Source organism: Mobula birostris, chromosome 13 (assembly GCF_030028105.1).
Source record: "Mobula birostris isolate sMobBir1 chromosome 13, sMobBir1.hap1, whole genome shotgun sequence".
NCBI lineage: Eukaryota > Metazoa > Chordata > Chondrichthyes > Myliobatiformes > Myliobatidae > Mobula > Mobula birostris.
The window spans coordinates 109,512,147-109,538,703 of NC_092382.1; the positions used below are offsets into that span (position 1 = coordinate 109,512,147).

Genomic DNA, 26,557 nt, shown 5'->3' on the forward strand with positions numbered 1-26,557 from the left:
ATATGTCCATACATGGCCTCCTCTACTGCCATGATGAGGCTAAGCTCAGGTTGGAGGTGCAACACCTCATATACAGTTTAGGTAGTTTCCAGCCCCTTGGTATGAACATACAATTCTCCAACTTCCGGTAATTCCCTCCCCCTCCCTTCCCCTAGGCCTATGTCACTCTGCCCCCTCCCTCAGCTGCCTATCACCTCCCCCATGGTTCCGCCTCCTTCTACTACCCATTGTGTTTTCCCCTATTCTTTCTTCACCTTTTCGGCCTGTCACCTCCCTGCCTCCCTTCCCTCAACTCTTTATCTTTCCCCTTACTGGTTTTTCATCTGGAACCTACCAGCCTACTCCTTCCCACCCTCCCCCACCTTCTCTATAGGGCATCTGCCCCTTCACTTTCGGGCCCGAAACGTCGACCGATCTTTTCCACGGATGCTGCCCGACCTGCTGCATTTCTCCAGGGTGTTGTCAGTATCAGTTTGCGAACGTTCCCATGGTGCTCACCTATTTTTCAGTATTTATTAATTTTCCTTATTTACGTTAATTTTACATCTTTGCACCGCACTGAGGTCACGTTGTAGTTGTACAAAACGTCGGCGAGGAGTACGGTGTTCAGTTCTGGTCGCGCTGCTGTAGGAAAGATGCCACTGAGCTGGAAAGAGTACAGAGGGAGATTCACGAAGATGTTACCGGGACTCGAGGGTCTGAGTTATGGAAAGAAGGCAAGAAGGATGGAACTTTGTTACTTGGAGCGTTGGTATGAAGCCAGGAGAGGCACAGTTTGGGTGAACGTGAATATTCTCCCCCCCCCCCCCCACCCCGCCCCACCGCCGTTGTGAACTGAGGGCCAGTGCGCACAGAATTGAGGCCAGAGTGGGTGGAGGGAAAAGAGAGAGGAGAGGCAGAGAATGGGGTCCGAGGGGGAGAGAAAGGAGGAGAAGCGGAATGAGTTGGGGATAAGAAGAGCGGAGAGAGAAGAGGGGTGGAAAGGGGGAATAAATGGGGGGAGCGGGGCCGGGAAGTGAGAGGAGTGCTCCAGATGGGGAGAGGGAGAGTATTTGGGGAGAATGTGGATGCGAGAAGAAGAGGAGAATGGGGTAGAAGGGAGGGGCAGAGAGGGTGGGAGGGGATTGAAGGGATGGGAGAGTGAGAGTGGGGTAGATTGAATGGGGAGAAGTTGGGTGTAGTCACTTGATTGAAGTCGTCCCGTCAGGCTGTTGACAAAGATCCTGGATCTCTTCAGGAATATCCGGGTATAAATATGCAGACTTCTCGCAGATGAATCCATATTTACTTTTGCAATTGTAAATCCATCCGTACGAGTCGCACTTACTGCAGGTGGGCGATCCCTGGGACAGCTCGTAGAGAAGATAAGAGGCCACATTCCTATCAAAGAGGATTAGACAATTTCAACAGAGACCCAGCAGACCCAGCAGACAACCGGAGAACGTGACCAAGCTCATCCCTCTAACCTGCGCTCTCCCCACAGCCCCTTGTCAGACTCTGAACTAATCCCATGATACCGCGCTCTCCGTACAGAGCCAGGTCCAACGCCGTACGAATCCCACTACAGTGCTGTCCCATGCAATCCTGAGTCAGTTCCTAAATTAATCCCACTGCACCAGCCTCTCCCGACAAGCCAGTATCAGTCAACAAACTAATCTCAATTTCAAACGCTCTCCCCACATCCTCGTGTCACTCGCACACCACCGACCTGCAAGAGTCCAAACCTCACCCGTCTCTGCATTTTCCAATCCAGTAAAATCTGTCTGCATAGCCGATAGAGCTGGAAACAAAATCCTGTGAAATTAAATCCCTTCGATTAATGTGCATGTAACGCGCTGGGAAATGTTCCACTACTAATGTAATGGTTTCTCTGCAGCAGTAGTGTGTTTGGGTTATGACCAGAGATAACGGGGGCCTTGGGAATGTGCGGCGTCCCATGATGGGAGGAGGTTTCTTTCTTGTGTGTCCGACAGCGAGGGTTCCTCGGGCTTTATTTCAAGAAAAGATACAGATAGGAAATGCCACAACGGGGAAGTCGTAGACTGCAGGCCTGAGCGGACTTGGAATGGTGTCGGGAGTCGACGACACCCCGGGGGAAATCGATAGAGAACGAACGGACGGGAAGGCAGTAAGATACAACAAGCGTTTTAGACAGATTAGTTACAATGGGCCTTTTTTCTCCTTGTTTTCTACACTAACCCTGCAGTCAAATGAAGAAATATAAAGCTCAATGGTTAAATTGCATATGGTGTACTTCTCGTTACTTTGTGCGAGCAATTTGTAACCGGGGAACTCATCACGCAGCATCCATACAAATGATATTTCACAGCATGGACGGGCCGTGGACAGTCTCGCCTCGACCCCGCCCAGACAAACGCATGATGCTCGAACCTGAGGGTTACATTTGGCCTCTCTCCATGCCTGAACAGGGGAGCATGTGAAGCGTTGGTACAAAGAGGGAATTGCCCAGTCTCGGACCCCTTGAGTGTGTGATGGGACCGTTGTGGAGGGAGCTTCCCTCTGTGTCTGACCCCGGGAGTGTGTGAAGGGACGGTGTCGAGGAAGTTCCATTCTATGTCTAACCCCGGGAGTGTGTGATGGGACGGTGTGCAGGGAATTTCACTCTACGTCTGATCTCCGGAGTATGTGATGGGACAGTGTGGAAGGAGCTTCACTCTCTGTCTGACCCCAGGAGTGTGTGATGGGAAATTGTGGTCGGAGCCTCACTCTGTGTCTGCCCCCGGGAGTGTGTGAAGCGACGGTGTCGAGGGCGTTTTACTCTACGTCTGACCTCGGGAGTGTGTTGTGGGACGGTTTGGAGAGAGCTTCACTTTGTGACTGACCCTGGGACTGTGTGATGGGACGGTGTGAAGGGAAATTCGCTGAGTGTCTCATCCCGGGAGTGTGTGATGGGACGGTGTGGAGGGAAATTCACTCTGTGTCTGACTCCTGGAATGTGTGATTTGACGGTGTCGAGGGAGCATCACTCTGTGTCTGATCCCAGGAGTCTCTAATGGGACAGTGTCGTGGGAACTTAACTCTGTGTTGGACTTCGGCTGTGTGTAATGCGACGATGTGGAGGGAGCTTCACATTGTGTCTGACCTCGGGAGTGTGTGATGGGACGGTGTGGAGGGAGCTTCGCTCTGTGTCTGACCTCGAGAGTGTGTGAAGGGACGGTGTGGAGGGAGCTTCACTCTGTGTCGGACCCCGGGAGTGTGTGATGGGACGATGTGGAGAGAGCTTCACTCTCTGGCTGACCGCGAGTGTGTGTGATGGGACAGTGTGGAAGGACATTCACTGAGTCTTCCACGGGAGTGTGTGATGGTACGCTGTGGACTGATTTACTGCACGTTAGACCCCGGGAATATGTGATTGTTATTGATATCTCTTCTCACGATGTGACACATACCTTTTCCTCCTTTGAATTTATTTCGAGGAGTGTTGCATGAAGGTCTGAGCAATATTCCCTCGCTTCATCATAGGATTTCTCCAACGTGGATATGAAATAACACCGGTCTTTATTTCTCTGCCAGAACTGGGGACACGTTTGCCCTGCAAATCAGGAAATAGTGAATCATTTGCTAGAACGCTCATTTCACCAGCAGGGTTCGGAGAAAGGCAACCTCGCTCTACTCCGTCACATCACAGATCCCGGAATCAGACACACAGTGAAGTACCCTCCGCAACGTCTTTTCACACAGTCCCGGTGTCAGTAACAGAGTGAAGCTGCCTCCACACCGTCGCATCACACACTCCCGTGGTCAATTACAGCGGCATGCTTACTCCATACTGTGCCATTGTACAATCCCATGGTTTTTAAAAAAAGTGTAGATTCCTAGAAACCGTAACATCAAAGGATTTCCGGGTCAGGCAGGGAGAGAATCTCCCTCCAAATGTCGCAGTAAGCACAGCAGGTGGCGCTGCTGTCATACGGTCCCATCACACACTCCCGGCATCAGACACAGAGTGAAGTTCCCTCCACACCGTCCCATCACACACTCCCGGCATCAGACACTGAGTGAAGTTCCCTCCACACCGTCCCATCACACACTCCCGGCATCAGACACTGAGTGAAGTTCCCTCCACACCGTCCCATCACACACTCCCGGTATCAGACACTGAGTGAAGTTCCCTCCACACCGTCCCATCACACACTCCCGGTATCAGACACTGAGTGAAGCTCCCTCTACACTGTTTCATCACACACTCCGGGCATCGGACATGGTGTGAATTTCCCTCTATACCGTCCGATCCCGCACTCCCAGGGTCAGACATAGAGTGGATCTTCCTCCACGCCGTTCCATCACAAACTTCCTGGATCAGACATAGTGTCATGTTACTCTACGCCGTCCCATTGCGCAATCCCATGGTAAAACACAGTGTAGATCCTTAGAAACGGTAACATCACTGATTTCCGGGACAGACACAGAGGGAATCACCCCGCACACCGTCCCATCACACAGCTCTCCGCCTCCTCCCTCCCCGTCTCTCACCGCCGCGGATGAGGAGCAAGGGGAAGCGGGGGACGTTATCTCACCTCTTCTGCTGGTGAAGTATTGGCAAATCTGAGTTTTGTTTTCGGAGATGGTTCTGTACTTCGTTTTGAGCTGCTGGAATTGATGACGGAGATCGATTTGCGTTCGATTCAGCTCTGAGAGATCGGAGTTGAGGACGGTAATGTTGTTTTCGAGTTTGGAGAGGTTGTTGCCGAGGACGGAAATATTCTTCAGACAGTTTCTCTGGGAGAGATCCAGGCGGGAATTCTCAGATGTCCTGGATTTAAGGGTTGAGTTCAACTCACGGACTTGCTGCTGACATTGGCGTTGGGTCCTGTTCATCTCCTGATGTTTTTCCCAAAGTCTCCGGTAGTTTCGGTCGGAGGTGATCAGAGACTGACGAGTCCGTGATACTGAGGGTGATAGTAAGGAGTGTGTCAGTGACACGGTGTGAGGTGTGTCTGTGTCAGAGTGAGGGGTGTGTCGGTCACAGTGATGGGTCTCACTCTGACACGGTGTGAGAAATGTCGGCGTGACGCAGAGGGGTGCATCAGTGTCACGGAGAGAGTTGTGTCATTGTCACAGTGAGTGAAGTGTCCGTGTCACGGTGAAGGGACGGCAAATGTTACGGTCTGGAGTGTGTAAGAGTCACAGTGAGGAGAGTGTCGGTGTCACGGTGACGGGACTGTCGGTGTTACAGTCAGGGGCGTGATGATGTCACAGTGTGGAGCGTGCATGAGTCACAGTGAGAGGCGTGACGTTGTCACTCTGAGAGCAGTGTCAGTGACAGTGTGGGGTGTGTAAGTGTCACGGTAAGGGAAGTGCCGGTGTAATAGTGTGAGCTTGACAGTGTCACGGTGAGGTAATGTGTCGGTGTCACGGTGATGGATATGTGTCGGTTTCACGGTGAGTAATGTATCGGTGTCACTGTGCTCGCAGTCTCAGTGTCAAGTTGTGGGGAGTATCGGTGTCACAGTGAGGGAACAGTCAATGTCACGGTGCGGAGAGTTTCGGGATCACGGTGTTGGAGGTGTCAATGTCACAGTGAGCGATGTATTGGTTCACGGAAAGAGGATTGCCGGTGTCACAGTGATCTGAGTGTCGGTGTCACGCAGATTGGTCTGTCACTGTTACAGTGAACGGTGTGTCGGTGTGACAATGAGCGGTGTATCAGTGTTACGGAAAGGGTTGTGTCGGTGTCACAGTGAATTGAGTGTCGGTGCCACGGTGAAGGGCGTGTCAGTGTTTCTGTGTGGGGTGTGTAAGTGTCACGGTGAGGAGAGCGGCGGTGTCACAGTGAGAGAAGTGTTCGTATCACAGTCAGGGGGAGTGTCCGTGACACGGTGAGGGCCTTGACGATTTCACGGTGTGGGGACTGTCTGCGTCACGGTGAGGGGTGTTACTGTGTCTCTGTGAGGGGAGACTCGGTCTTATGGTGCGGGGCGTGTCGGTGTCACGGTGAGGTTATGCGCTAACATTTTATTCCACTCTGTTTGTTTACGGTCCGACTGCACCCGGAGCCCGTTAGACTCACCGTGAATCGAGAGCCCGGCCACTATCGCGACGAGGATGGCCATAACGAGGCAGAGTAGGCAGATCTTTCGGTACGATCCGTTTCCGATTTTCTCTTTCGACTCCTGTTTCTGCAGACCTGTAGGGAGAACCTTCAGAGTGCGTGAATTCAGCCGTGACTCCCACTGGGACTCCCTTCCACCCACAAAACGCGCTCTCTCCTTCCACCACAATCAACTCCCCCTCTCTCAATCTCATCTACTTTCAGCCGTTGTCGCTGAGAGTCCAAATTCCTTGACTTGGCAGAGGCTGACAGGTGTCTCACGGATTTCAGAGATCAGTCAGATCTCCCCTGAGTCTCCTCCGCTCTAGAGAAAGCAACCCAGGTGACCGACCTCTCGTTGTAACTCATGCCATGGAAACCAGGCAGCATTCTGTTAAACCCTTCGGGAGCTACCCAACACCTTGATATCCTTCCGATGATGTGGTGACCAGAACAGTATACGGAACGCCTGATTCACACTGACTGGTGATTTTGTTCATAAAGTTGCAACATAACTCCTTGACATTTATATTCAATGCCCCGATTAATAATGATAAGAATGCCTTAGGCCTTCTTGAAGGGCAGATCGTATCTAACAAGCCTGATAGAGTTCTTTGAGAAGGTGACCGGGCATATAGATGAGGGTAGCGATGTGGAGGTGATCTACATGGAATTTAGTAAGACATTTGACAAGGTTCCACACGGCAGGCTTATTGAGAAAGTCAGAAGGCATGGGATCCAGGGAGGTTTGGCCAGGTGGATGTTCAATTGGCTTGTCTACAGAAGGCAGAGGGTCGTGGTGGAGGGAGTACATTCAGATTGGAGGATTGTGACAAGTGGTGTCCCACAAGGATCAGTTCTGGGACCTCTACTTTTCGTGACTTTTATTAACCAACTGGATGTGGGTGTAGAAGGGTGGGCTGCAAGTTTGCAGACGACACAAAGGTTGGTGGTGTTGTAGGTAGTGCAGAGGATTGTCAAAGATTGCAGACAGACATTGATAGGATGCAGAAGTGGGCTGAGAAGTGACAGATGGATTTCAACCCGGAGAAGTTTGAGGTGGTACACTTTGGAAGGACAAACTCCAAGGCAGAGTACAAAGTAAATGGTAGGATACTTGGCAGTGTGGAGGAGCAGAGGGATCTTGGGGTACATGTCCACAGATCCCTGAAAGTTGTCTCACAGGTGGATAGGGTAGTTAAGAAAGCTTATGGGGTGTTAGCTTTCATAAGTCGAGGGATAAGAGCTTAAGAGTCTCGGGGTAATGATGCATCTCTATAAAACTCTGGTTAGGCCACACTTGGAGTACTGTGTCCATTTCTGGTCGCCTCACTATAGGAAGGATGTGGAAGCATTGGAAAGGGTACAGAGGAGATCTACCAGGATGCTGCCTGGTTTAGAGAGTATGCATTATGATCAGAGATTAAAGGAGCTAGGGTTTTACTCTTTGGAGAGAAGAAGGATGAGAGGAGACATTATGGAGGTATACAAAATATTAAGACGAATAGATACAGTGAACAGCCAGCGCCTCTTCCTCTGGGAGCCACTGCTCAGTACAAGAGGACTTGGCTTTAAGGTAAGGGTGCGAAGTTCAAGGGGGATATTAGAGGAAGGTTTTTTACTCAGACACTGGGTGGTGAGTGGAATGTACTGCCTGAGTCAGTGGTGAAGTTAGATGCACTACTGAAATTTAAGAAACTACTAGATAGGTGTATGGAGCAATTTAAGGTGGGGGGTTACATTGGAGGCAGGTTTTGAGAGTCGGGACAACATTGTGGGCCGAAGGGCCTGTACTGTGCTGTTCTATTCTACGTTCTATGTTCTATCACCATCCTTTCAAACTGCGCAGCCGCGATCAGGGAGCTATGAACATGAACCTCAAGTTCCGATGCCCATCTAGAGTAAGGCACAGCATTGTGGGCCAAAGGGCCTGTGTTGTGCTGAGGTTTTCGATGTTTCTATGTTCACATGTTTCAACACTCTTTAGGTTCTTGGCTTGGACAGTGTGTCATTTCTTTCAATTGACTTACAAAGGTGCAACATTTTACACTTGTCCGGATTAAACTCCATCTGCCCGGTCTCCAAACAATATCTTTAACTAATCTACGACCGCATGAATTCTTTGCCAGTCTTCTCCGCTCTCCAGAGCACCGCCTTTCGCCGTATCATCTGCAAACCTACTAACCGACGCATCTACCATCTCATTCAGGTCGTTTATATACATTTAGGAGCCGAGTTGTAATGTTGCAGCTGTATAGGATCCCGGTCAGACCCCACTTGGAGTACTGTGCTCAAATCTGGTCGCCTCACTCTTGGAAAGACGTGGAAACAATAGAAAGGGTGCAGAGGAGATATACAAGGATGCTGCCTGTATTGGGGAGTACGCCTTAAGAGAATAGGTTGAGTGAACTCGGCCTTCTCTCCTTGGAGCGACGGAGGATGCGTGGTAACTTGATAGAGGTGTACAAGATAATGAGAGGCATTGGGTCGTGTGGAGAGTCAAAGGCTTTTTCCCAGGGCTGAAATCGCTAACACGAAAGGCCTGTTTTAAAGTGGTTGGAAGTTGCTACGGAGGAGATGTCAGGCGTGAGATTTTTACGCAGAGAATGGTGAGTGCGTGGAATGGGCTGCAGGCGGCGGTGGTGGAGACGGAAACGATAGGGTCTTTGAAGAGACTCCTGGATGGCTACAGGGAGCTTAGAAAAATAGAGGGCTATGGGTAAAGCCCAGGTAGTTCTAAGGTAGGGACATGTTCGACACAGCTTTGTGGGCTGGAGGGCCTGTATTGTGATGTTTTCTTTCTATATTTCTATGTTTCTAACCCCAGCCACCTACACTTTCGTCCAGATCATTTATGTAGATCACAGACAGGGATTTAATGGGGAGCCGAGTGACAACCATTTGTTACCCAGATGGTGGTCAGTCTATGGAACGAGCTAACAGAGGAAGTGGTCGAGGCAGAAACTTAGTCACGTGGGACTAAGACACGTGATCCTTGCGGAATGACGTCATCTCTGCGAACTCTGACCTGTTTGTGCAGTGGTTGGTAGACCGCCGGGTCCCGAGGCAATGGGAGGATCCTCGTCCTCATCGATGCGGGGTTCCTCTTTCCGAAAGTTCAGCTCTGAGTAGGTGCAGTTCAGACAGTCTGGGGGAGAGATTCGGACAGGCAGATAAGGAAGACAGTGAGAGCGGTAGAGAATGGAGGAGGGTGTCGGGGAGAGAGAGAACAGAGAGGGGGGCAAGTGAGGGGGGGAGAGGTGATGAGACAGCGAGAAAGAGGGTGAGGTGGAGGGGGGAAGAGAGCAGACACACAGTGAGGCAGAAAGTGAGAGCGATGGACAGAGAGGGGGAGACAGCGATAGCGGCGTTGGGCGGGAGATGCGAGAGAAAGAATAGGGAGAGAGAACGTGGAGAGAAAGGCGGACACAGAGGGGGAGAGAGAGGGGAGAGAGACGGAGACATTGAGAGGACAGGGAGAGGTGTGAGAGAGAGTGAAAGAGAGGGGGATTGAGATTGGAGAGGAGGAGAGGAGAAAAGTGCGACAGGGATGTGGAAGAAACTTTAAGAGTGAGAGGAAAGAGCGAGAGGAGAGAGGGTCGGGGAAAGGAAGAGAGGCGTGTACAGAGAGGAAGAGAAGGCGCAGGGAAGATAACCGGCAAAGTTGGGGACAGAGAGAGGTGAGAAGACCGGGGGGAGTGAACGGGAAAGGATGAGAGGGAACGAAGAGAGAGGTAAAGGGCGAGAGGGTGAGACCGAGAGTGGTAGAGACGGTGTCTGTGATAGAAGAGATATGGGAGGCAGAGGGGACAATGAGAGAGGACGAACAGAAGGGGGCAGTGGGAGACAGCAGGCAAAACAGGGAGAGAGGAGGGGAGAGAGGGAGAGAGAGGGAGAAAGGAGAGTGTGGGTGGAAGTCGGGAAGGGATTGAAGGGGAAAGAGGGATAAGAGAATGGTGTAGGAAAAGGGAGAGAGTGCTAAAGTATTTAAACCGCGCTCCCTCCAAACCGTCTCTCCCACTGTGTCACGTCTCACCACCCCGACATGGCGCTCACTCATCTCCGCCTCCACCCCCTCCACACTCAAGAGCGCTTTCTTCTGATTGCCCCTTCCTCCACACGGCACATCCCATGTTATCTCTCCTCACTGACCCTTCCCACAGCACTATCTCTTCAAACCATCCCACGGCACTCCCTCTAAACCGCCTCTCCCAGGGCGCTCACTCCTCCCTGCACCCTCCCTACCGCCTCTCCCACACAGATCCCCTTCCACATACACACACCATATTCTCTCCCACGCGTTCCCTCCGTCTTGTGCTCAAACAGGGAATCGTTAGGGTCAACTGTGCGCTTGCCCTGAGATCTCTCGACAGGATTGGACACATCAGCTGGACACAGTCAAACCAACAAAGATAAAACTGACCTCCATCTGTCCGGACCCGGGGCGCTGAGAGGGTCTTGACATTAAGTTCCGCGTACGATACATCAGGTTCAGCTGGGGACGGAACAGTGAGAGTCTGAAACAGGGTGAGGCTCCCTCCACACCGTCCCATCGCACACACCTGGAGTCAGACACAGAGTAAATCTCCCTCCACACCGTCCCATCGCACACTCCCGGGGTCAGACACACAGAGTGAATCTCCCTCCACACCGTCCTATCACACACTCTCGGGGTCAGATACAGAGTGAATCTCCCTCCACACCGTCCCATCACACACCCCCGGGGTCAGAAACAGAGTGAATCTCCCTCCACACAGTCCTATCACACACTCTCGGGGTCAGATACAGAGTGAATCTCCCTCCACACCGTCCCATCACACACTCCCGGGGGTCAGATACAGAGTGAATCTCCCTCCACACAGTCCCATCACACACCCCCGGGGTCAGACACAAAGTGAACCTCCCTCCACACCATCCCATCACACACTCCCGGGGGTTAGACACAGAGCGAAGCTCCCTCCCTCCGTCTCTCTGCCCCTCTCACCTGGGGAAAGAGACTGTGCGTCCGTCTTTGTAAACTTCACATTCATGTAAGTCTCGCTGTCGTCCATGCTGTCGAGCGTCCTCGGCGTCTCTGAGCTCAGAAAGGGGAAGCAACCGTTGGCAGAGGAAGCCCGTGTTGACAAGTGTGTCCGACCGAACACCAACAAACAACAGATGTGCAGCTGCTGAGGAGAGGAACCGAGAACAGGCGGAGGAAGTGCGGGTAGGAGAGAGGATGGGAGCGTTAGAGAAAGTGTTTAGAGCGGCGGGGAGGAGTAGTGAAAGTGGGTAGAAAGAGGGGGAAGGGAGAGAGTGAGGGGAAGTTCGGTGTTTAGTGGAGAGAGTGAAGAGGGTGCAGGGAGTGTTGGGAGAGAGCGAACTGAGAGCGATAGAGACGGGGAAAGGAGGGAGGGAGAAAGGAGAGAAATAGAGAGGGGGAGATTCGGAGAGAGATTGGGAGGGAGAAGGAGAAAAGTGAGGGCGAGCAAACGGGGTGAAGAGAGGGAGATAGAGATAGAATGAGAGGGAACGGATAGGAGGAAAGGGAGGAGAGAGTGAGCGATCTAGAAAGAAGAGAGTGCAGGAAGGGGAGGGATGAGGGAGAAGGAACCCAGACGATGAAGGGGAGAGAGGGAAAAGGAAAGGAAGGAGGGAAGTAGAGAAGGAGGGCAGGTATGAGGAAGGACGGAATGTCGGAGGGATTTGTGTCACTCATACAGAGCTTCCTTTGTCCTGGAGATTTGCGCGCCGTGGTTGGTTGCTGATAACGCGTCGGACGCTCCTACAGCTCCTGAGAATCGCCGGGGCTTCAGACGCTCTGTCTGCGAGAAACCACGGCCCCGGGACAGAGCCCCAGCATCCGACGTGTGAATGAGACCACTCTCTCGGATAGAGGTGAGGAGAGTCCAGTGGCGCACTATCTCTCTCCTTCGTTGTTCCGTGGTATACTCTCTCTCTCTCTCTCTCTCTCTACCCCTCTCTCTCTCTCTCTCTCGCGGGTTCAGGCACAGAGTGAATCTCCCTCCGCCCCGTCCCATCACACACTCCCTGGGTCAGACACAGAGTGAAGATCCTTCCACACCGTCCCATTGCATAGTTCTGGCGTCCGATACAGAGTGAATCTCCCTCCACACAGTTCCATCACACACTCCCAGGGTCAGACACGGAATGAATCTCCCTCCACACTGTCTCATCACACACTTCCGTGGTCAGACACAGAGTGAAGCTCCTTCCACACCGTCCCATCACACACTCCCCGGGTCAGGCACAGAGTGAAATTCCCTGCACACCGTCCCATCACACACTCCCGTGGTCAGACACACAGTGAAGCTCCCTCCACACAGTCCGTTGTTTCATGTTATTTGTCAATGAAAAGTAAACTGTTCTCGGGCGGGTAGGGTCATAGTTTTAAGGTGGTTGGAAGACGGTACAAGGGGTTGTTGGAGGGGTGTTTTTCACCAGAAAGTGGTGGGTTGCCACAGAGCGGGAATGCATTTCCAGCGATGGTGGTCGAGACGGATTGATTGGTGTCTCTTAAGAAACTTTGTTCTGCGATTTTGATAATGAAATTGACCCCTACCTTTACTTTCGGTTAATCCGCAAACTTTGTCACAAAGCCATGTATTCCACGAAATCAATGATAAACAATGTGGAAAGTAGCGGTCCCAATTCTGACCCCCTGACGAGTCTCACTAGTCACTGGCAGCCAACTAGAGAAGGCTCCTTTGATTCCCACTGGCTGTCTCCTACCTGTCAGCCATTCCTCTAGCCAAGCCTGTGTCTTTCCTGTAACGCCAGAGGATTTTATCTTGTTAAACTGCTTCATGCATGGCACTTTATCAAATGTCTTCTGGAAGTCCCGTAAATGACATACACTGCCTGTCCTTTGTCCACTCTGCTGGTTACTTCCTCTACAGATTTGTCAGACAAGAATACTCTTGACAGAAACCAAGCTGATTTTGACTTATTTAATCATTAGTCAACAGGTGCCAGACAACCTCAAGTTTATTAATAGACTCCAACACATTCCAAACCACTGAGGTTAGGCTAACTGCTTTATAATTCCTTCCCTTTGGCCTTCCTCATTACATAAAATGTACAGTGAAAATTTGCAATTTTCTATTCCTCCGGGACCATGCCAGAATCAAGTGATCTTTGAAAGATCATGACCAATGCATCCGTTATCTCTTCAGCAACCTGTCTCAGGACTCTGGAATCCAGTCCATCTGGCTCAGGTGACTTATCCACCTGAAGACCTTTGAGTTTGCCTGGCACTTTTTAACTTTATAGTCGCAACGGCACTCACTCCTGCACCCTGACACTCGCGGACCACTGGCACACTGCTAGTATCTTCCACGGTGACGACTGATGGAGAGTATCCATTAAGTTCATCTGTCATTTCTTTGTCGCCCATTACTACCTCACCATTCTCATTTTCCAGAGGTTCAATATTAACTCGGAACTCCCCATTACTCGTTATATATTTTTTATACAGTGTTAGTATCCTGCTTTATGTTATTGGCTTGTTTGCCCTCACATTGCATCTTTTCCCTTCTTATTGTTTTTTAGCTGCCTTTTGTTGGATTTTAAAAGCGCAACAATCATCCAACTTCCCATTTACTTTCGCTACCTTCTATGCCTTTTCCTTGGCTTTGATGCTGTCCTTAACTTCCTTTGTCAGCCACGGTTGCCTACACCAGCGGTATGAGAACAACTGCTTCTGTCCCTGCGCCTTATGAACTATTCCCCAAACTTCAGCCATCTCTGCTCGGCCACCATCCCCGCCAGTATCCTCCTCCAATTCGCCTGGGCAAGCTCCTCTCTCATGCTTCTGAAATTCCGTTTATTCCATTGCGATATAGATACTCGTGACTAACGCTTCTCCCTCTCAAGTTGTAGTAGGAATTCAATCATATTGTGATCACTGCCTCTTAAGGGTTCCTTTGTATTAAGCTCCCTAATTAGATATGGGTTACTACTCAACACCCAATCTACGATAGCCTTTCCCAAGTAGTCTCAAGCACGAGCTGCTCAAAAAAGCCTTCTCCTGGGCATTGACCAAATTCGCTCTCTTACGATATGGCACCAACCTGATTTTCCCAATTCCTTGCATATTGAAGTCTCCCCGCCCATTACAGTTGTGTCATTACCCTCCTGACTTTCCCTTTTCAGCTCCCTTTGCAGTCTCAACCCCAAATCTTGGCTACAATTTGGATGCCTACGTGTGATTCCCATCATGCTTTTTTCCTACCCTTGCAGTTCCTTAACTCCACCCACAAAGATTCAACATTCTCTGATTCTCTGACCCTATGTCACCCTTTTCTCAGGATAATTCTGGGACGATTCCGGAAGACGGGAAAATTGCAAGTGTCACTCTACTCTTCAAGAAGGGAGAGTACGCAGAAGAAGGGAAGTTGGCTTGTCCTCAGCGGTTGGGAAGATGTTGGAATCAATGGTTAAGGGTGAGGTTTCGGGTGACTTTGAGGCAAATGATACAATAGGCTGTAGTCAGCGTGGTTTCCTCAAGGAATATTCTCGACTGAAAAATCTGTTGCAATTATTTGAAGAAATAACAAGCAGGATAGACAAGGGAGAATCGGTTGCTCTTGGTACTTGAATTTTCAGAAGGCCTTTGATGTGGTGCCACACATGAGGCTGCTTAACAAGCTACGAGCCAATGCTCTTCCTGGAATATTCTAGCATGGTGTGGAGGGAGATTTAATCAGCGTGTGATGCAGGGAGTGCGTCATTTCCACCCCACTCCCTCCCACTCTGTCCCCCCTCCCACTCCATCCATTCTTTCCCCCTCCCGCTTCCACTGCCCCCCTCTCTGCCTCTCTTTCCCCTTCCACTCCTCCTCCCTCTCCCCTCTCCCATCTCCTCTCTCTCCATCCCCCTCTCCCTGCCTGTCGTCCACTTTCTTGCCTCTCAGTCCCTCTCTAATCCCTCACTCCAGCGTCTCTCATCCCCATGGACGTGAATCTACCGATCCCTCTGTTCCACCTCACTCCTAAGAACCTTGACCTTAACCCTGATCTCTGCCTTCCAGATCGTCCTCTCAAGGTGAACCCCCTCACACGTTACCGGATTGAACGCTATCTGCCACGTCCCTGCCCATCTCTGCATCCCGTCAATGTCCCACGACAACCCAACATACTGTGTCCAACACCAGCAATTTTTGATGTCATCTGCAAACTCACTAACCGACCCTTCCAGTCCTCTTACAGGTCAATTAAACTTTTTAAAAAAAGGTGGTGGTGGAGGGCGGGAGGGAGGCGTAGTGTTTAGCATGACGCTTTACAGTTCTGGTGACTCGGGTTCAATTCCAGCCGCTGCCAATAATGAGTTCTCACCGTGAACGCTTGGGTTTCCTCCGGCTGCTCCGGTTTCCTCCCACATTCCAAATACATGCCAGGTCGTCGATCTTTGTAAACCGGGCAGGAAATAGCAGTAGTCTTGCAGACGAAATAATTCTCCCTGGAGCAACCGGCACCGCCGGGTTAGGAGGCACAGCTCTTGCAGACTGATCCCAGCGCCTTGGACAGCAAATTGTTTTCTGCTGGCCCACTGTAACATGGAACAGGAAAGGAAACAGTGGTTGCATTTGCCCGCAGTCAATCACTGATCGGCGAGATTCACAGTCGGGGCTGTTAACAGTTCTACTTTGGATACACCATTTTCTCCTCACAGCCCAAAGTCTGTCCCCTGCAGCCCTGCATCAGACCCAAAGCGATCCCACACTCCCCTCTCTCCCTCGCAGCCACTTCTCGACTCCAGACTAATCCTACTGATCCTCTTTCAACCCACCGAGCTGCCTCTCAGTCCCCAAAATAATGCCACTGCCCCACTCCCTCACCACAGCCCCGTGTCTGTTCCCAAACTAATCCCACCGTCCACTGTCTCACTACAGCTCCGTGTCGGACACCACACTAAGCGCACTGGCCCGTTCTTTCTCCGCAGTGCAGAGTCAGTCGCCAAACTAGTACCACTGTCCCACTCTCCACCTCCCACCCTGTATCCGTCACAAGACTAATCCCACTGTCCCACTATCTCCCCGCAGCCTCATGTCAGTCCCCAAGCAAATTGCACTGTTCCACTCTCTCCCCAGAGCCCTCTATCAGTCCCCATGCTAATCACCGTGCCCACTGCCCGGTCCAGCCCGATGTCGGTCCCCAACCCAATCGCACTGCCACACCCTCAGCACAGGACCTGTAGGTCTCCAAAATGAACCCACTGCGCCGCTCTCCCCACAGCCACCAGTCATTCCAAATCTCACATGCCTCGGCATTTTCCAATCCAGTAATGTCTGCTTCCATCTAAATTTTGGAAACAAAATCCTGTTAAATACAATTTCTTTCGTTACCATTCTGCATGGAACTTTATCGTTGGACTCTGGAGTGTATAATGCGATAGGGCGGAGGAAATTTCACACTGTTTGTGACCCCGGCAGTGTGTGATGGGACGGTGTGGAGGGAGTTTCACCCTGTGTCTGTCCCGGAAGTGTACGATCAGACGCTGTGTAGGGAGCATCACTCTGTGTATGACCCCGGGGTTGTTTAATTCGACGGTGTGGAGGGAGTTTCACCCTGCGTCTGAACCATTTGTAGGGGGCGATTCACTCTGCGTCTGAGCCCAGGATTCTGCCATGGGATGGTGTGTGGGACATTCACTCTGTATGACCCTGGGATTGTGTGGAGAGAGGTTCAGGGTGCGTCTGAACCCTTCCTTCTGTGATGGGACAGTGTGGAGCGAGATTCACTGTGTGTCTGACCCGGGGAGTGTGTGATGGGACAGTGTGGAGGGAGATTCACTCTGTATCTGACCCCAGGAATGTGTGATGGTACGGTGTGTTGGAAACTTTAATCTCTGTCTGACCCCGGGAGTGTGGGATGGGAAGGTGTGGATGCAGCTTCATTCCGTCTCTGACCCCGGGAGTGTGTGATGGGACGGTGTGGAGGGATATTCACTCTGTGTCTGACCCCAGGAGTGTGTGATGGGACGGTGCGGAGGGAGATTCACTCTGTGTCTGACCCCGGGAGTGTGTCATGGGACGGCGTGGAGGGAGATTCACTCTGTGTCTGACCGTGGGAGTGTTTGATGGGACGGTGTGGAGCGTGTGTCACTTTCTGTCTCAACCCGGGAGTGTGTGATGGGACGGTGTGGAGGGAGCTTCGCTCTGTCAGGCCCCGGGCAGTTCGCGGGCATCCTCACGTGGTGTGGAACATACCTCTTCCTCGATTGAGCTTATTTCAGCAGCTTTGAACCGCCCTTTAAACATTTTCGCTTCGCCCCAGCGTGAGATTTTGCCACCGTTGATATGAAATAACACGCCCCTCTCCTGTTGACCCACAGGGAGCCTTCATGTCGTTTCTGATATAAATAGTCACGAGTACGCTCACGGAAGGGATTTTAACCTTCAGTCATCCATTTTTCGCAGAATCGCTCACTATAGATAACGGGCCTCATGATTTACACTCAATGTTATGGAACCTTCAACGATTTGAAAGGAGGTACAGTAGCCTCACAACCAGGTTCAGGAAGACATACTAAACCCGAACCATCAGGAAGGAGCAACAGGACCTTCAGGACGCACATAAACGTGTTCAGGGACAGTTATTAACCCTCAACCATCAGGAAGGAGGTGAGGAGCCTCAGGACCCAACACCAACGTGTTCAGGAACAGTTACTGGGAGAGATTCAGATGGGAGATGCTGTTGACGATATAGGCGCTGGGTCCTGTTCACCTCCTGACGTTGTTCGCAAAGTTTCATTCACAGATGATCATAGACTGACGAGTCTGTAACACTGAGAGTGACGGTCAGGGGGAGAGTCAGTGGCACCGTGTTGGGGTGGGGGGAGGGGGTCATTTCAGATTGCGGTGTGTTATCCACCCCTAGGGTTCATATTGTCTGTGGTCTGTCACTTTAAGGAGAAAGAGGGGGAAATGAAACTGACTTTTTGGCTCTGTGTGAATTTCTGCTATGCAGAATTGCCTCGTTACTGTGGTGACCAGCTCGTTTTATGTTTTCTCTGCAGCGTGTTTACTTTTTTTACAAGGACAGTTACAGACACAGAGAAACACACACTCAGACTCAAGATGGGTTCCATTAATTAAAGGCAACAGCGAGGGGGTTCCGGTGACGTCATCGTCCAAAATGGCAGCTTGAGTCAGCAGCTGCTCCGGAAAAACGCATATATTGCCCCGCTCGTTCATCAATTATAAGATCTGCCGCAAATATCTGAATTGATAATGGAGAAAAAGAGTGGCGGTACAGAAGGAATCACTGCGCAGCCTATGGACGGGAGAGGTACAACACGTGTCTCTACTACTCGAAGGCGTGCTCGCCAGGCTGACGATGGGCCTCGTTCAGGTGAAGCGGCGAACACGATAACACTTCTGGAAGAGATACGGAGATTACAAAAATATATAAAAGACCAACTCAGTGATATTAAGTCAGAGCTTGACACCGTCAATCAAGAAATAGCGGTGGCAGAGACTCCAATTCAGAAGGTGATGGGATGGTGTGGAGAGAGCTTCACTCTGCGTCTGAGTCCGGGAATGTGTCATGAGAGGGTGTGGCTGGACCTTGAGTCACTGTCTGACACCGGCAGTGTGTGATGGGATGGTGTGGAGGGAGATTTACTCTATATGACCCCGGGAGAGTGTGACAGGACAGTGTGGAGGGAGATTCACTGTCTGTCACGCCTCGTGGGTGTGTGATCAGACGGTGTTGAGGTACCTTCGCTATGTCACGTCCCGGGCAGTTTGCGGGCATCCTCACATGGATTGGCACATACCTTTTCCTCGAGTGAGCTCATTTCCAGTAGCCTTCAACCACTGTTTGAACATTTTTGCTTCACTCCAGCGTGAGATTTTGCCACCGTTGATATGAAATAACAAGCGCCTCTCCGGTTGACCCATCCCTGGCAACACGTCTGTTCTGTAAATGGGGAACAGAGAACAGTGAGTGACGGTATTGGGTTTTGCTGACCGAGAAACTCTGAACCACAGGGAGACTTCATGTCGTTTCTGATATAAACAGTCATGGGTTTACTCACTAAAGGGAGATTTCCCTGCAAACATCAATTATTCGCAGAATCGCTCACTATAGATAACTGATCTCATGATTTACACTCTAAGATCAGGAAAAACTATAAGCCCTCAACAATCAGGAAGGAGGTACAGGAGCATCAGGAGTCTCACAACCAGGCTCAGGAAGAAATACTACACCTCAACCATCAGGAAGAAACAACAGTACACCCAGGAGTCACACCACCAGGTTCAGGGACAGTTATTCGCACTCAATCATCAGGAAGGAGGTAAAGAAACTTCAGGACCCACACCACCAGGTTCAGGGACAGTTATTAGCACTCAATCATCAGGAAGGAGGTAAAGGAACTTCAGGACCCACACCGCCAGGTTCAGGGACAGTTATCACCCCTCAACCATCAGGAAGGAGGTACAGGAGCCTCAGGACCCACACCGCCAGGTTCAGGGACAGTTATCACCCCTCAACCATCAGGAAGGAGGTACAGGAGCCTCAGGACACACACCACCAGGTTCAGGGACAGTTATCACCCCTCAACCATCAGGAAGGAGGTACAGGAGCCTCAGGACCCACACCACCAGGTTCAGGGACAGTTATCACCCCTCAACCATCAGGAAGGAAGTACAGGATATTCAGGTCTCTCACAACCAGGTTCAGGAAGACATACTACACCTCATCCATCAGGAAGGAACAACGGGACACTCAGGACGCACAGCAGCAGGTTCAGGAACAGGTACTACCCTCAACCATCAGGGAGATGATACCGGAACCTTAGGGGTCTCACAACCAGGTTCAGGAAGAGATACTACACCTCAGCCATCAGGAAGAAGGTAAAGGGTCGTCAGGACTCACACCTCCGGGACTAGGGATAGTTATCAACCCTAAACCATCAGGAAGAAGGTACAGGAGCCTTAGGACCCACACCACCAGGTTCAGGAACAGTTACTCCCCTCAACCATCATGAAGAAGGTACAGTAGTCTCAGACTCACACCACCAGGTTCAGGGACAGCTACCAACCCTCAACCAACAGGTAGGAGGTACAGGAGTCTCAGGACCTACACCAGCAGGTTCAGGGACAGTTATTACAACTCAACAGTCAGGAATGAGGTCAGAAGCTTCAGGACTCACACTACCATGCTCAGGAACAGTTACTGGGAGAGATTCGGGAGGAAGTTCTAGGAAGTCCTGGATTCCAGGGTAGAGTTCACCTCATGAATCTGTTGACGATGTAGGCACTGGGTCCTGTTCACCTCCTGACGTTGTTCGCAAAGTTTCATTCACAGATGATCGTAGGCTGACGAGTCTGTAACACTGAGAGTGACGGTCAGGGGATGTGTCAGTGGCACCGTGTTGACGGGGGAAGGGGGGCATTTCAGGTTGTGGAGCGTTTTGTACCACTACTGTTCATACTGTCTGTGGACTGTCACTTTAAGGAGAAAGAGGGAACCGAGACTGACTGTTTGGCTCTGTGTTAATTTCTACTGTCTGCAGAATTACCTCGTTGCTCTGGTGACCAGCTCGTGTTATGTTTTCTCTGCAGCGTGTTTACTTTTTTACAAGGACAGTTACAGACAGAGAGAAACACATATTCAGACTCAAGATGGGTTCCGTCAATTAAAGACACCAGCGAGGATCTTCCGGTGACGTCATCGTCCAAAATGGCAGCTTGAATCAACAGCTACTCCGGAAAAAAATAACGCATATATTGCCGCGTTCATTCATCAAATATAAGATCTTCCGAAAATATCTGAATTGATAAGGGGGGCAAGAATGGCGAAAAAGAATGGAGATAAAAAAGGAATCAGTGCGGAGCCTATGGACGGGAGAGGTACAACACGTGTCTCTACTACTCGAACGCGTGCTCGCCAGGCTGACGATGGGCCTCGTTCAGGTGAAGCGGCGATCATGATAAAACCTCTGGAAGAGATACGGGGATTACAAAGAGATGTAAACGAGCAACTCAATGATATCAAGTCACAGCTTGACACCGTCAATCAAAAAATAGCGGTGCCCGAGACTCGAATTGAGAAGGTGATGTGATGGTGTGCAGGGAGCTTCACTCTGCGGCTGAGTCCGGCGATGTGTCATGAGACGGCGTGGAGGGAGCTTCACTCCGTATGACCCGGTGAGTGTGTAATGGGACGGTGGGGAGGGAGCTTCACTCCGTATGACCCGGTGAGTGTGTAATGGGACGGTGGGGAGGGAGCTTCACTCCGTATGACCCGGTGAGTGTGTAATGGGACGGTGGGGAGGGAGCTTCAGTCACTGTCTGACACCGGCAGTATGTGATGTGGAGTAGATTCACTCTGTGTCTGATCCCCTTATATTGCGATGGGACATTGTGGAGGGATTTCCACTCTGTCTTTTTTCCCGGGATGGTGTGATGGGACTGTGGGGAGGGAGCTTGACTACTTGTTTGACCCCCGAGTGTGTTATGGGACCGTGTGGAGGGAGCTTCACTCACTGTCAGACACCGACAGTGTTTGATGACACGACGTGGAGTAGCTTCTTTCTGTGTTTGATCCCGGGATGTTTGATGGGACGGTGTGGACGGAGTTTCACTCTTTATGACACTGGGAGTGTGTGATGTGACGGTGTGGAGGGAGCTTCATTCTGTATTACTCCGGGAATGTGTGATGGGGCGGTGTGCAGGGGGCTTTACTCTGTGTCTGATAACGGAAGTGTGTGATGGGACAGTATGGAGGGATTTCCACTCCGTGTCTTTTACCCGGGATGGTGTGGTGGGACTGTGTGAAGGGAGCTTCACAATTTGTCTGACCCTCGGAGTGTGTGATGAGTTGGTGTGGGGGCAGCTTCACTCGGTGTCTGATTCTGTGATTGTGCTATCGGACTGTGTGAAAAAAGTTTCACTCTTTGTCTGTCCCTGGGAGTGTGTGATATGAGGGTGTTGAGGGAGCTGGGCTCTATGTCTGGCCTCGGGAGCGTGTGAAGGGACGTTTTGGAGGGAGTTTCGCTCTGTCAGGCCCCGGGCAATTTGTGGCCATCCTCACATGAATTGGCACATACCTTTTCCTCGAGTGAGCTCATTTCTAGTAACCTTCAACCACTGTTTGAACAGTTTAGCTTCGCTCCAGTGTGAGATTTTGCCACCGTTGATATGAAATAACAAGCGCCTCTCCTGTTGACCCATCCCTGGCAACACGTCTGTTCTGTAAATGGGGAGCAGAGAACAGCGAGTGACGGTATTGGGTTTTGCTGACCGAGAAACTCTGAAGCTACAAGGAGACTTCATGTCGTTTCTGATATAAATAGTCACGAGTACACTCACTGAAGGGAGACTACCCTGCAACCATCCCTTTATCGCAGACTGGCTCACTGTAGATAACTGGACGCATGATTTACACTCAATGTTATGGGACAGCTATTACCCCTCAACCATCAGCAAGAAGGTCCAGGAGCCTCACGTGTCTCACAACCAGGTTCAAGAAGAGATACTACCCCTCAACGATCTGAAAGGAGGTACAGGAGCTTCAGGACCCACACCACCGGGTTCAGGGACAGTCATTAACGCTCAACCAGCAGGAAGGAGGTACAGGAGCTTCAGGACCCACTCCACCGGGTTCAGGGACAGTCATTAACGCTCAACCAGCAGGAAGGAGGTACAGGAGCCTCAGGACCCACACCACCGTGATCAGGGACAGTTATTAACCCTCAACCAACAGAAAGGCTGTACAGGAGCCTCAGGAAGCACACTCCCAAGTTCAGGGACAGTTATTACCCACCCAATATCAGGAAGAAGGTACAGGAGCCTTAGGACCCACACCACCAGGTTCAGGAAAATTATTACCACTCAACCATCAGGATGGGAGTCTTGGAGCCTCAGCACTCACACATCCAACTTTTATTAACGGTTCCTACCTCTGAACCATCATGAAGGAGGTAAAGAAGGCCGAGGTCTCAGGCGGTCACCCATCCAAGTACTGACCAGGCCTGACCCTGCTTAGCTTCGGAGCAGAGGGATCTGGGGTTACATGTCCACTTACTTTTATAGGTACTCTAATGGGGGCCACCAACTCACAGGGAGGAGGGACTATCCCCACGGCCTGGTGTTTCCTCTAACTGAACCCAGGTTCATCTAGAGACCCCAGCTTGGAAACACACCTCCGTTGTTTTTTTTTTTGTTATTCGCGATTCTTGGTTTGTATTTGTTCAGGGAGTAGATCGATTAAGTTGTATTCTGCTAATTTCAATGATATATTGTCAGATAAATACACATGGCTAAGGTCGAAGTAAAATTCATTTGTTTTAAAGTCACCAGGCTGTTAAATCCAATCAAACGCTGTAAAATGAATTTTAAAAAAAACAAGCCCATATAGTATACGTTACAGAAAACTCACATCAGTGATAAAGAGCATGGAAAACTAAAGAGAATGGGCTTCACTAATTTGTTTTTCTCCTCATATAAATCAGGACATGAGAGAGGAGTTGTTATACTTATCTGAAGCAAGCTAAATTTCGAAGAAGTATTCGAAATGGGAGATAGGGAGGTGAGATATATTCTGGTAAGGGGGAATATAGATGGAAATTCAGATACCCCGTTGAAAATTAAGCGCACCCAGGAAGTCATAATTAATTTCTTTCATAAAATTACTAATATATTGGAACGGAAACAGAGGGTCTCCTGATATGTGGAGGAGACTTAAATCTACAATTACAACCAAAGTTAGCACTTCCGATCGAAAACTCTATGAAACAAAATCGTTACATAAGAGAGTTAATGCACTTTTTGAGAAAGTTAGTTTAATAGATATATGGAGGGACCTTTTCCCCGACAAAAGGGATGACATTCATTATTCTGTCCCACTTTCTGTATATACAAAAATAGACTACTTAATGTGTCAGTGCGTGGCCAAGTGGTTGAGGTGTCGGTCTAGTGAGCTGAAGGTCGCTGGTTCGAACCTCAGCTGTGGCAGCGTGTCGTGTCCTTGAGCAAGGCACTTAACCACACGGTGCTCTGCGGTAACACCGCTGCCAAGCTGTATCGGCCCTATTGCCCTTCCCTTGGACAACATCGGTGGCGTGGAGAGGGGAGGCTTGCAGCATGGACAACTGCCGGTTGTCTTAGTTTGGAGAAAAGCAGAATTCGAACTTTTGACCCGCAATTTGACTGTAAGAAAAGGTGGGGCCCGTTACTATCATTTGATTTGAGTTAATTAAGATGGTACCCTTCTGTTTCGTGTGTAATCGGATTCTGTTGGCGGATTGATTCTTTGTTTTCTTTTATGGAAGCTTATATGGCGTACAGCTCCGGGACTGTGCTACCAATGATTTTTTTAATGTGTGTTTTTTTTTTTCGGTTAGTGTTTTTTTGTTATATTTGGTTTAGTTAGTAGAGGTTCTTTTTACCATCTTTCTTTTTTCCAAAAAAATATATTTTTAACATCTTTTTTCCTCTTATTAATGGTACAGTGTTTAGCTTGGTTAATCAGTTATTTGATATGTTGATCTGACTATATTAATGTTTTTATTGATTTTCAATAATAATTAATAAAAAGACTTAAAATAAATAAATAAATAGAAAGTAAGAGCATATATTTTGGGTGTGTACCTCAAGAAGGGGAAAAGAGATAAATATTTAATGAATAGACTGCTGGTGGCTGGGACAGAAGACCATTACCAGGAAATGGTTATCACAGGAAGCCCAACTTTAAATGCATGGATGGAAATTACAATGGGCATTTACAAAATGGAGAAGATAACAGAATCTGTTAATCATAAGCTGGAACATTTTGATTCATACTGGGGAAAATGGTTTAACCAAATAACACCGCATAAGCCTGATTTTATTCTCACAAGTCAATGAATATGTTTGAATAAAAAAGATCACTCCGTACTTGCAGTTAGTTTTCTTCTTTCGCTTCGTCTTTCTCTCCTTTCATTTCGATAAGTGTATAACTCAGATAAATATTATTCGGGGATTTGTGACAAATATGATTACATGATATACAAACCCCATTTCCAGAAAAGTTGGAGTATTTTCCGAACTGCAATTAAAAAAAAATCTGTGATATGTTAATTCACGTGAACCTTTATTTAACTGAAAAAAGTACAAAGAAAAGATTTTCAATAGTTTTACTGGCCAACTTACTTTTAATTTATAAACATACACAAATTTCGAATTTAATGGCTGCAACACACTCAACAAAAGTTGGGACAGAGGCATGTTTACCATTGTGTTACATCATTTTCCTTTTAATAACACTTTTTAATCGTTTTGGAACTGAGGATACTAATTGTTGTAGATTTGCAATTGGAAATTTTGTCCATTCTTGCTTGATATAAGACTTCAGCGGCTCAACATTCCGTGGTCTCCGTTGTCTGATTCTCCTCTTCATGATGCGCCATACATTTTCAAGAGGAGATAGATCTGGACTGGCAGCAGGCCGGTCAAGCACACGCACTCTTGTCTACAAAGCCACGCTGTTATAGCCCGTGCCGAATGTGCTCTGGCATTGTCCTGGTGAAATAAGCATGGACGTCCCGGATGATACGTCGCCTTGATGGCAACATATGTCTCTAAAATCCTAATATACCCCTCAGACTCAATGGTACCTTCACATACATGCAACTCACCCATGCCGTGGGCACTGTTGCACCCCCATACCATCACAGATGCTGGCTTTTGCACCTTTCGCTGATAATAATCTGGATGGTCGTTTTCATCTTTGGCACGGAGAACTCGACGCCCGTTTTTTTTTTCCTGAAAACTAGCTGAATTGTGGACTCATCTGACCACAGCACACGGTTCCACAGTCTTTCGGCCCATCTAAGATGAGCTCGGCCCAGAGAACTCGCCGGTGTTTCTGCATAGAGTCGAGGTATGGCTTCCTCCTTGCGTAATACAGATTGAAGTTGTATTTCTGGGTGCAGCGACGGACTGTGTTGAGTGACAATGGTTTTCTGAAGTACTCCGGAGCCCAGGTGGCTATAATTGTCACAGTAGCATGACGGTTTCTTAGGCAGTGCCGCCTGAGGGCTCGAAGATCACGCGCATTCAACAGTGGTTCCCGACCTTGCCCCTTACACACTGAGATGTCTCTGAATTCTCTGCATCTTTTCACAATATTATGTACTGCAGATGTTGAAAGACCTAAATTCTCCGCAAGCATACGTTGAGAAATGTTCCTTTTGAACTAAATAACCATTCACTCGGGAATTTTGGCACAAAGGGGTGAGCCACGACCCATCCTTGCTTACAAAGACTGAGCCTTTGATGGACGCTACCTTTATACCAAGTCATGATACCTCACCTGCTACCAATTAGCCTGCTTAATGCGGAGTCCTCCAATCCGGTGTTACTTGAATAGTCTGTGCACTTTTCAATCTTTTTTTAACTCTGTCCCAACTTCTTTTGAGTGTGTTGCAACCATCAAATTCTAAATCTGTGTATATTTACAAAATACAATTAACTTCGTCAGTAAAACTATTGAAAATATTTTCTTTGTACTTTTG

General features: G+C 49.5%; 1 protein-coding gene across 7 annotated transcripts; it reads right to left on the minus strand.

Annotated features, from left to right (window-relative positions):
• Positions 1-499: 499 nt before the first annotated feature.
• LOC140207331 (uncharacterized) lies at positions 500-25,079 on the minus strand. Of its 7 annotated transcripts, none has more exons than XM_072275847.1 (12): positions 24,940-25,079; positions 22,112-22,254; positions 16,172-16,350; positions 15,388-15,601; positions 11,037-11,131; positions 10,476-10,547; positions 9,081-9,200; positions 6,032-6,148; positions 4,539-4,910; positions 3,411-3,553; positions 1,730-1,794; positions 500-1,380 (listed from the first exon to the last, which is right to left on the minus strand). In XM_072275847.1, the coding sequence occupies exons 3-12, from the start codon at positions 16,320-16,322 to the stop codon at positions 1,182-1,184; spliced, it is 1,548 nt and encodes a 515-aa protein (XP_072131948.1). In that variant the 5' UTR covers positions 16,323-16,350; positions 22,112-22,254; positions 24,940-25,079; the 3' UTR covers positions 500-1,181. The 7 variants fall into 7 exon arrangements, with proteins under 7 accessions (XP_072131948.1, XP_072131951.1, XP_072131947.1 ...); XM_072275850.1 differs by lacking the exons at positions 15,388-15,601; positions 16,172-16,350 and adding exons at positions 18,833-18,975; positions 20,213-21,001 and having other exon boundaries at positions 11,037-11,126; positions 24,940-25,077; XM_072275846.1 differs by lacking the exons at positions 22,112-22,254; positions 24,940-25,079 and having other exon boundaries at positions 16,244-18,814.
• Between the last annotated feature and the right edge of the window lie 1,478 nt (positions 25,080-26,557).

Excerpts from the sequence above, each read along its gene's own strand:
- LOC140207331 (XM_072275845.1), bottom strand. The coding sequence starts at position 16,400 with ATGGTAACGAAAGAAATTGTATTTAACAGGATTTTGTTTCCAAAATTT. Across the intron at positions 10,548-11,036 it reads CGCACAGTCTCTTTCCCCAG|CTGAACCTGATGTATCGTAC; the intron begins GTGAGAGGGGCA and ends TTCCGTCCCCAG. Across the intron at positions 1,381-1,729 it reads ATTGGAAAATGCAGAGACGG|GAATGTGGCCTCTTATCTTC; the intron begins GTGAGGTTTGGA and ends CCTCTTTGATAG.